This window comes from Etheostoma spectabile, chromosome 13 (genome assembly GCF_008692095.1).
Source record: "Etheostoma spectabile isolate EspeVRDwgs_2016 chromosome 13, UIUC_Espe_1.0, whole genome shotgun sequence".
In the NCBI taxonomy this organism is placed as follows: Eukaryota; Metazoa; Chordata; class Actinopteri; order Perciformes; family Percidae; genus Etheostoma; species Etheostoma spectabile.
This window is the reverse complement of record NC_045745.1, coordinates 4,520,618-4,529,293: the sequence shown is the minus strand read 5'-3', so window position 1 is coordinate 4,529,293 and position 8,676 is coordinate 4,520,618. Positions and strand designations below refer to the sequence as shown.

Sequence of the window (8,676 nt, the reverse complement as noted above, 5' to 3'; positions counted from 1 at the left end):
AGAAACGGCCTGTCAGTGTTACATGTCATAGTAATAGTGTAACTGATATAGTAATAATAGTGTAACTGATATAGTAGTAATAGTGTAACTGATATAGTAATAATAGTGTTACTGATATAGTAGTAATAGTATTACTGATATAGTAATAATAGTGTAACTGATATAGTAATAATAGTGTAACTGATATAGTAATAATAGTGTTACTGATATAGTAGTAATAGTGTAACTGATATAGTAATAATAGTGTCTGATAGTAGTATAGTATACTGATATAGTAATAATAGTGTAACTGATATAGTAATAATAGTGTTAAGATTAAGTAATAATAGTGTTACGATATAGTATAATAGTGTAACTGGTATAGTATAAGTGTTAACTGAATAGTAGTAATAGTGTTACTGTTATAGTAATAATAGTGTAACTGTATAGTAGAATAGTGTTATGTATAGTAGTATAGTGTTACTGAAGTATAGTAATAATAGTGTTACTGATATAGTAATAATAGTGTAACTGATATAGTAATGTGTGTTAATACAAATGTTGAGATTGGTATGAGATCAGGTGTAAATTGTAATTTCTTCTGCAGCATTTAGCTGGTAGAAATGGACTGGATTGTACCATTATTTTGGTTATAATAACATTATTTTGGTCATCTTGATCCGTCTTTGTGGCCAAAAGTTAACATACAGTTGTAAAGAACACGTATGTCATGGCAGTTTGAGTTTCCAATAATTGCTATTTTTCTGTGATGGAATCATTGGAGCACATACTTTTTTTGTCACAAAACCAGTCATGAAATTTGGATCTTTTTTTACTTTGTTTTTTTTTCTGAAAATGTGACCAAATCAACTGGAACAAAATATACACACAACAATGTTAATATTTGGTTGAATCTCCTTTGGCCATTTTCACATCGATCCCTTTGGTAGCCGTCCACAAGCTTCTGATTGAGTCTTTGACCACTCCTTGACAGATTTGGGGCAGTTCAGCTACATTTTTGGGCTTTCTGACACAGACTTGTTTATTCCGCAACGTCCACATGTTCTCGATGTCAGGACTTTGGGAAGTAATTAATTCTAGCCCGATTTCGCCATTCCATTACCACTTTTGATATTTGTTTGGGATCTTGTCCTGTTGAAACACCCAACTGCGTCCAAGGCCCAAGCGTCTGGCTGATGCTTTTAGGTTTTTCTGAAGAATTTGAAGGTAATCCTCTTTCTTCATTAGTCCATTCACCTTCTGTAAAGCCCCGGTTCCACTTGCAGCAAAACAGCCACAGAGCACAATACTACCTCCACCACCATGCTGGACGGTAGGTGTGGTGTTCTTGGGGTTTAAGGTCTCACCTTTTCTCCTTCACACGTACTTCTGGTCATTGTGGCCAAATAGCTCCATTTTTGTTTCATCTGACCACAACTTTATTACACAAGGCCTTGTCTTTGTCCACATGATCAGAAGCAAACTAAAGTCAAACCTTAAGGTGCCACTTCTGGAGCGTCCTGACCATCCCGACCAATTTTCTCTCGGCAGTAATTGATGACTTGCGTGGTCTTCCGGATTGTGGCAGTGCCACACCTGTGCCATGCACTTCATACTTACAAACGATAGCTTGCACAGTGGTTCTTGGGACCTGTAGCTGCTTTGAAATGGCTCCAAGTGATTTTCCTGACTTGATTCAATAATCCGGCTTCTTTAGTTCCGTGCAGACCTCCTTAGACTGGCCCATCATAACGTTAGTGGTTGAGTCAGAGTGTGTATCAAACAAGCTTTATTTAAATGGGTTCAGAGATGTCACCAGCTGTAGTCAATTACAACCACTCATGAGAAGTCAAAGAGGTCATGTCACACAGAAAATTAGATTGATATGACTTTCTACATCACTGCAATAATCGTTAAGGTTGCTGTATGTACAGTATATAATGGAGCCAGTGGATTTGGTCACATTTTCAGAAGACCCATAAAGTTTTTAAAAAAAGACAACTGTATATGTGACATAAATATACTTTGAAAACTGTACTTTTGTACTGGGTTTAGGGTTATTTGAGTAAATGTATTAATTTTGGTTTCTGCATGTCTCGTGAACCAGGAGCACCTTCCTGTGATAGCGGTCCAGAGCCAAGATGACAGGAGTCGTAGCCAAGCGAGAGGGACCACAGTTCATCAGCGAAGTCGCTGTGAGGGGAAACGCCGGCGTCCTGGACTACTGCCGCACCTCTGTGTCCGCTCTGTCCGGAGCAACAGCGGGCATCCTCGGGCTCACCGGACTGTATGGCTTCATTTTTTATTTCCTCGCCTCTTTTCTCCTCTCTCTGCTGCTCATTCTCAAGGCCGGACGACGATGGAACAAATGCTTTAAATCGCGGCGGCTGCTCTTCACTGGCGGCCTCGTCGGGGGTCTCTTCACTTACGTCCTGTTCTGGACTTTCCTCTACGGAATGGTGCATGTTTACTAAAATGACCTTCCATAAATAACTAAATTAATCCTATCTAATGTTACATAAACCAATTATTTGTCTGTCCTGCTGTTTGTAGATAAGCCAGTAGTAAAATACTTCTTCCATTATGAACTGTTGATTAAATGGAGGATTGTTCAATAATTATAGTGTGCAGAATCAAATATTCTCTTCTCTTTCCTGCTACACACTTGGCAGTGACTGTGAACTTTTTTAACCTGTAAGTCCCCATCAGTGCTCGGTATCATCCGTACCAGGAGGACCACACTGATGTTAATGGAGGATGTAGTGTAACGGATAAAACCAGGTTAAAGGTGGACGCACGTTTCATCACATTTCATGTACAATACTATGGTTAAGTTATAACAAGTCTGATTACTAATTAAAATAAATAATTACCTCTTTACGACTTGTATGTATTATTTATCAGTTTGTCTTTTAGGAAGTGTCCTTTGTTGACATGAAATAAAATGGCAAATGCGTTTGTTTCCAACAAAACAGACCATTCGGTAAATAGGAACTGCAAGAAGAAACCAGGAGACCGTGCACCTCAGTGTCTCGCGCCATTCATTAACAATCAGCAGTAGTCTCGGAGGACATCACGTCTGCATTCCACAGCTTCACAAGTGAATAATATAGTGAAAAAGATTGTGTTGTGGCCACTGAATGGCCGACGTCAGCGTCAACATACAGGAGGAAACACATCGGTGTTTAACAGTACACCTGTCACAACAGGTACATGACTGAAGTACCAACCATTAAGACCGTTCACCGTTTTTTAAGTACAGATTTTTTTAAACTCTTTTAATCCATGCATACAAAATCATTTAGAAGTTATTTTGCAAACTTATTTAGCCAAAATAATTTTAGTTTATAAATCCAGTCTAATTTACTTAATCCATTTCTACATTTGAGATCATAGATATTTTCATTCAGGAGTCTATGATATCTAGAATTTTTGCTGGAATTGTTAGTCCATAAATAGCAAAAATAAAAACTCAACCTGGAAATGATGCTTAATTAGTCTGATCAACAGCCAAGAAAGCTATTAAGTATTGATTTTGTGACATGAAAAAAAGACACAATGAATTACTTGCAATTTTAAAGCAGTAATCTGCAATTATTTGGCAATTCACTTTAAATCTTCGATTAATCCTTTTGACGTCTGCTAATTGCATCAGCATACCACAGTACTTTTGCATATTATTTATGGACCTGTTGTAATCTCCCACATCCCAGCTTTGGACCCTGACCCAGCCTTTCTGTGTATTTCTTCATCAGCTTCCAGGCCCACTTGCACATTCCCTTTTCTCTGGACCAACATATCTTTAGTCAGGTCAAGCATCACTCAAGCTAGTGGCATGCCAGCTGTCCAGTCTCACCAGTAGGTGAGAAGTGGACATGGGTCCAACTTTTGGTTCCACCTCTGGCAGACCACTGCTGGTGATTTGTCTAGCTCTTCCTGCAAACTTAATTTTGGGAAGCGAAGGTGATGTGAGGCCTTGGCTCTGCACCTTGGGGAGAGAGAAGGGCGGAGTAGCGCTGTCCTGTGTTGCGTGGAATGGTGGGACCCTGTTTGTCCACAGAAACCTGGCTCTCTGCAGCTGGTTCACTTTCCTCTGGCTTTTTATTGGAGTTGGCGGCCTCTTTCTCTGCGGCTGGTTTCCTGGATCTCCTTTCCCGGTGTCCTGTCCTCCCGTCCTTGGCTTTGGTCGGGTCTTTTCTGTTACATACATTATGTGAGAAATGTGCCGATAAATGTGATGATCAAGATTGGGGAAAATGCTGATTTAAATTGTTTGTGTAAATATAGTTAGTCATACTTGAAGTTGATGATTTCAAACTTCCTCTCTCGGTAGAGGGAGCTCGTGTTCATCATGTACAGCAGTATCATATCACATGCAAAGGCTCCCTGGAAGAAAAAAATATTAATCAACTGGCTGCAGATAATTGTTATTTTTGTTACTCTAGTAGCACTATAATATGACATTTTTCACACTTAAGATGTCACTTATTATCCACAGTCATTAACATAATATTTTAAGAAATTACTCACCACACCAAGCAGGGCAACACCTGATCCAATGGCAATTATTGTGGGTACAATACTGAATTTCCCAGCCTGGAAAACAATAAAAAGCATTTACTGCATGTCTTTTACCAGAATCATGCTACTCCCCTAGAAAAATCATAATTTGCTGTACCTGGCCATTGATCATTATATCAAAGCGAATCCCATACACCTTATACAAAGTGCGAAAGGTCTCGCCATTTTGATCCTTGTAATACCTGGCATATCTGTAGGGTGGGCAAAAATCAGTTGATATACTGTATAATAAAAATAAAAGGGTTAGAAAAGGTGTATTTCTTGTTGATGGACTGAAGGGACATACCTGAAGTTGTATCCCGATGTCACCGAGTTGTTAGAGTTTAAGTCCAAACGGGTAAAGCTGTAATGTGGATTACACTGTGTAGAGTCCTTATCCAGGTCACAGTTCCACTCAATGAGAATCCCAACAGACCCCCCCTGATGGACAGAAACAGTCACTTTGTGAATATAAGTGCAGCCTAACACATTACTGCAGCTCTTGGCTATGTGGACACACTTCATGTTTGTCATATGTCTCGTTACCCTTCTTTCAGACTTTTAATCAGATTGAAGGTGGGTGGAGCTAAAATGGGAATTATGTGATGTCACCAAATGAACCAATGACAATATGCCTTGTCACAAACAAAATGCTTTTCACAGCAGACAATTTGACCTGTCATAATAGCATAATAGAGAAGAACAGGGTACATATTAATAATGGCTCTGCTCCATTGAAGTGTCCCAGGAAGTCAGGACAGAGCACATTAAAGTCCCGCCCACAGCCTCCTTGTCTCCTAGCACAATGGTTCCCTAAATAGGGTCCGAGGACCCACAGGGGTCTTTTAGGGTGTTCCAGGAGGTCCACAGCTAAAACGGGAATAATCAGTTTTCTCTATAATTCCATCCATAAGTAACACAATTACAGATTACATGATTATTTTGGTCATGGGTTTCATGCACTTTCTGCAATACAACATCTAAAAGCAGAAATCCTATCAGATGGGGGACCCTGGGATGAAATCTTTTCAAATGGGGGTTCGTGGTCTCATTTGTGTCAGTTTACAGGTCCTTAATGCCAAACTGAAAAACAACGAGGCATGACGACTACAAATAGAAATGCAGATTAAGCCTAGACCATTTCCTAGGCAGATATTAATTTGGGACTATATTGGGTGGTTGCACAGCCGAAGCACATAATACGCACAAAATCTGCCATGTTCATCGCCATTCACTGACTACTGGAGGGAAAATAGCCAGCTATTCACGCCAGGTATGTTGACCACAGTTGGGGGGGGTATGAGGTGCTGTGTGATCTCTGCGCCCATTGGCAGTGCTTCGGCTGTGCTTCCACCCAAAATAGTCCCAAGTCTACCTAGGAAATCGTCTGGTCTTAATCTGCATTGCTATTTGTACTCGTTGTAAATATGCAGGCCACAAGAAGTAATTAGTTTGGAGTTGTTTTTTTGTTGGCTCACTTTTACTTACAACATGCAACATAGGATTCCATTCACTATGCTAAGCTAACTAGCGGCGGCGCTGCCATTTTTGCTCAGGACAATAAATGCGTTTGCCCCCCTATCTCCAGCTAGGGGAGACCGTGATAAACCCTATTTCAACAAACAGTGGCGTATTCCTTTTAGAAGACAAAGAGAATACAGGCAATAAGATGTGCGGCATCACCAAGAAAAATGATAAAAACCGGGAGATCCTGATGCCTTATGTTACATGTGCAGCAAGCATTTTGTCTATAAGTCAAATATCAAAATGTTAGTGCTGTGTTCATGTGGTGTCAACAAAATTCCCGACTGGGAAAATTCACCAAGCATACCTTGGTGGAGGTCTGTGCTGTGATGTAAAATGTGATGGTCTATTATGGTTTGTTATGAAATTACTGTAAGGAAACTATTTCATTGAAATCCCTCCCACATCCAGTCTTAATTAGCACATTATTCAACTTTGTACCTTAGCAGCCATGTCCTGGAAGTCATACCCAGTCCAGCTGACCAGATCTCCGAGGCGGAAGATGGGGCAGTACAGGTGGTTCTCTTTGTCGTAGGAGCATCTTTTCAGGTAGCTGTCATCTGACGTTTCAAGAACATTGGACCTAGCACAGCAGACATTTAAATTAGAACATGTATCATGGAATTATGGCAACCAGTCTTATGCTTTTATGTCAACGCATCTGATATATAATCAGTTATTGACCACATCGAACCTCCAGTCAAAGCCAGCATCACAGTATGATGCAACATGGCCGACTAAAGCAGGGCACAGTATACTCTGCAGAGTGAGTCGGCACCCAGACCAAGTGGGAGTAAGAAAGTTAGTTTTTTTTTTCTGATCTTTGAGTTCATGCGAGTGAAGTTTTTGATATGGTTGATTTGACCAGGAAATGGTCAGCAGCTCACAGTCAACACCACCTCCAAAGAAAAACAAGGTCAACGTGGCCCCCCAGTGTGACCCACAGGACGATCGTCCTGTGGGTCACACTGGGTGGCCACGTTGACCAGAATAACCTTTTATCTCTGACCTCCAAGTCCAAGACTCTTCCACATATCCCCTGTATTCTGGTACAGGTTTCCTGAAAGGACACATTTCTAAGGACTGTCTATGTCTGCTGGCTTTTAAGAAGAGGAGAAAAAAGGTAATACATGTTTTCCAAACAACAAATGGGAAATGTCTGTTATAATAATGATCTTTTTTTCAAGGCTCTCCACAGTTCACACCCTGAATTTATCCATTTACAGTGCCGCTTTTCTTAACCTTTCAGGAAAAAAGCCTTCCACAGGAGTTAGAAGTGGGAGTGGCCAGGTTGTGGCAGAAGTAGTGCTGGAGAGGCAGAAACAGACTAACTGTTCCTGCCAATTCAGAGTCACAGAATTCTCTCAACTTCTCATATTGTCATATTTGACCTTGCGATGCTTATCTTAGACTCCATTACTGCTTAATGTTTTTTTAGGTTTGCAGGGCATGTGTGAAAGGAAAGGGACTCAGCTCCAACGCTGTCTTTCACGATGTCTTACTTGGAGCTTAATATTATTATTTCTTAAAGAACTGTCAGCTTAGATGTGCACAATATGTCAAAATACACAGCTGAATTAGATTTTTGGGATTTTGAGTGAAGGTCTTCACCTTTGCTTGAAAGATTCCCTCTTCACAGACACCCCCAACAGCAGCATATACAGTATATATACTGTATAGTTGAGAGTGTGTGTGTATGTCATCCAACCTGCAGCATTACGCCTGCTGGCTCAGAGTGTAACTGTCCCACTGAAGTGTTGCCAGCCATTTTGAGTAACACCCATTAAGAGGGATTTGTATTACTGGGCAATCACCGTTAAGGATAAGCATATGAAGATTAGTGAGGAAACATATGATAGATGGCTGTGTAATTAGAATAAGATCGTAACTGATGAATTAGCTGCAGCTTGTGGCATCTGTTATTTTTTATTTTTTTTGGGGGGGGGGAGGGCATTTCTAGGCCTTTATTGACAGGACAGCTGAAGAAATGAAAGGGGAGAGAGAGGGGGAATGACATACAGCAAAGGGCTGAATGTTGGAGTTGAACCCTGGCCCGCTGCATTGAGGAGGGAACCTCTATATATGGGCGCCTGCTCTACCAACTGAGCTTCCCGGGCACCCAGCTTGTGGTATCTCTGAGCTTTCCTGCAGGACTCGAACAGATGACAAATCCTTCTCCAAATCCATAAAACATTGGTTATTGACAAATCAAACATGCTGCCATAATCTAGAATAATGTGTCTGTCGCTATAAGTAGTGTTTCTATGTGCTTAGGTGCGTTTGTGTGTGATTAAATGTCTATGCACTTTTACCTGTGTTTGTGTGGCTTATTTTGTGTTATATTTTTCTCATGCCATCGCCATCAACTTGCTATCTGTCATGATCTAGAATAGTGGTTGTGTCATTTTACATGTATATGCACATATGTTCTTTTTTTATGTGTATATCTGATCTCAAATTTTTTCTTTTAAGCCATCAACGTGCCGGGGACTGCAGATGAAAATGGCTAAATCTGGCACATTTACATGTTGTGCTCATGTTGATTAATGTGTCCCTTTTAAAATCTAGATTTTGAAATCTAGAGGGCAGCAGTACAGCTCCATGGGCAAGCCC

The 8,676-nt window shown here is 40.5% G+C and overlaps 2 protein-coding genes across 3 annotated transcripts in view; one reads left to right on the top strand and one right to left on the bottom strand.

The window, feature by feature from the left end:
* The window catches only part of emc6 (ER membrane protein complex subunit 6), a 3,752-nt gene extending 892 nt beyond the window's left edge, over nucleotides 1-2,860 (top strand). The window contains exon 2 of the mRNA XM_032534183.1: nucleotides 2,087-2,860. Within this exon, the coding sequence (XP_032390074.1) occupies nucleotides 2,121-2,453 (333 nt within the window). The 5' untranslated portion in view covers nucleotides 2,087-2,120 and the 3' untranslated portion in view covers nucleotides 2,454-2,860. The remainder of the gene's footprint in view (nucleotides 1-2,086) is intronic.
* A 392-nt stretch (nucleotides 2,861-3,252) lies between these two features.
* Nucleotides 3,253-8,676, bottom strand: part of p2rx5 (purinergic receptor P2X, ligand-gated ion channel, 5) — a 9,344-nt gene continuing 3,920 nt past the window's right edge. The window contains exons 7-12 of one of the 2 annotated variants that reach the window (XM_032534181.1): nucleotides 6,505-6,646; nucleotides 4,847-4,980; nucleotides 4,658-4,751; nucleotides 4,510-4,575; nucleotides 4,277-4,365; nucleotides 3,253-4,176 (exon numbers count right to left, since the gene is read on the bottom strand). In XM_032534181.1, coding sequence (XP_032390072.1) covers nucleotides 3,924-4,176; nucleotides 4,277-4,365; nucleotides 4,510-4,575; nucleotides 4,658-4,751; nucleotides 4,847-4,980; nucleotides 6,505-6,646 — 778 coding nt within the window. In that variant the 3' untranslated portion in view covers nucleotides 3,253-3,923. The remainder of the gene's footprint in view (nucleotides 4,177-4,276; nucleotides 4,366-4,509; nucleotides 4,576-4,657; nucleotides 4,752-4,846; nucleotides 4,981-6,504; nucleotides 6,647-8,676) is intronic. The other variant, XM_032534182.1, reaches the window with a different exon arrangement.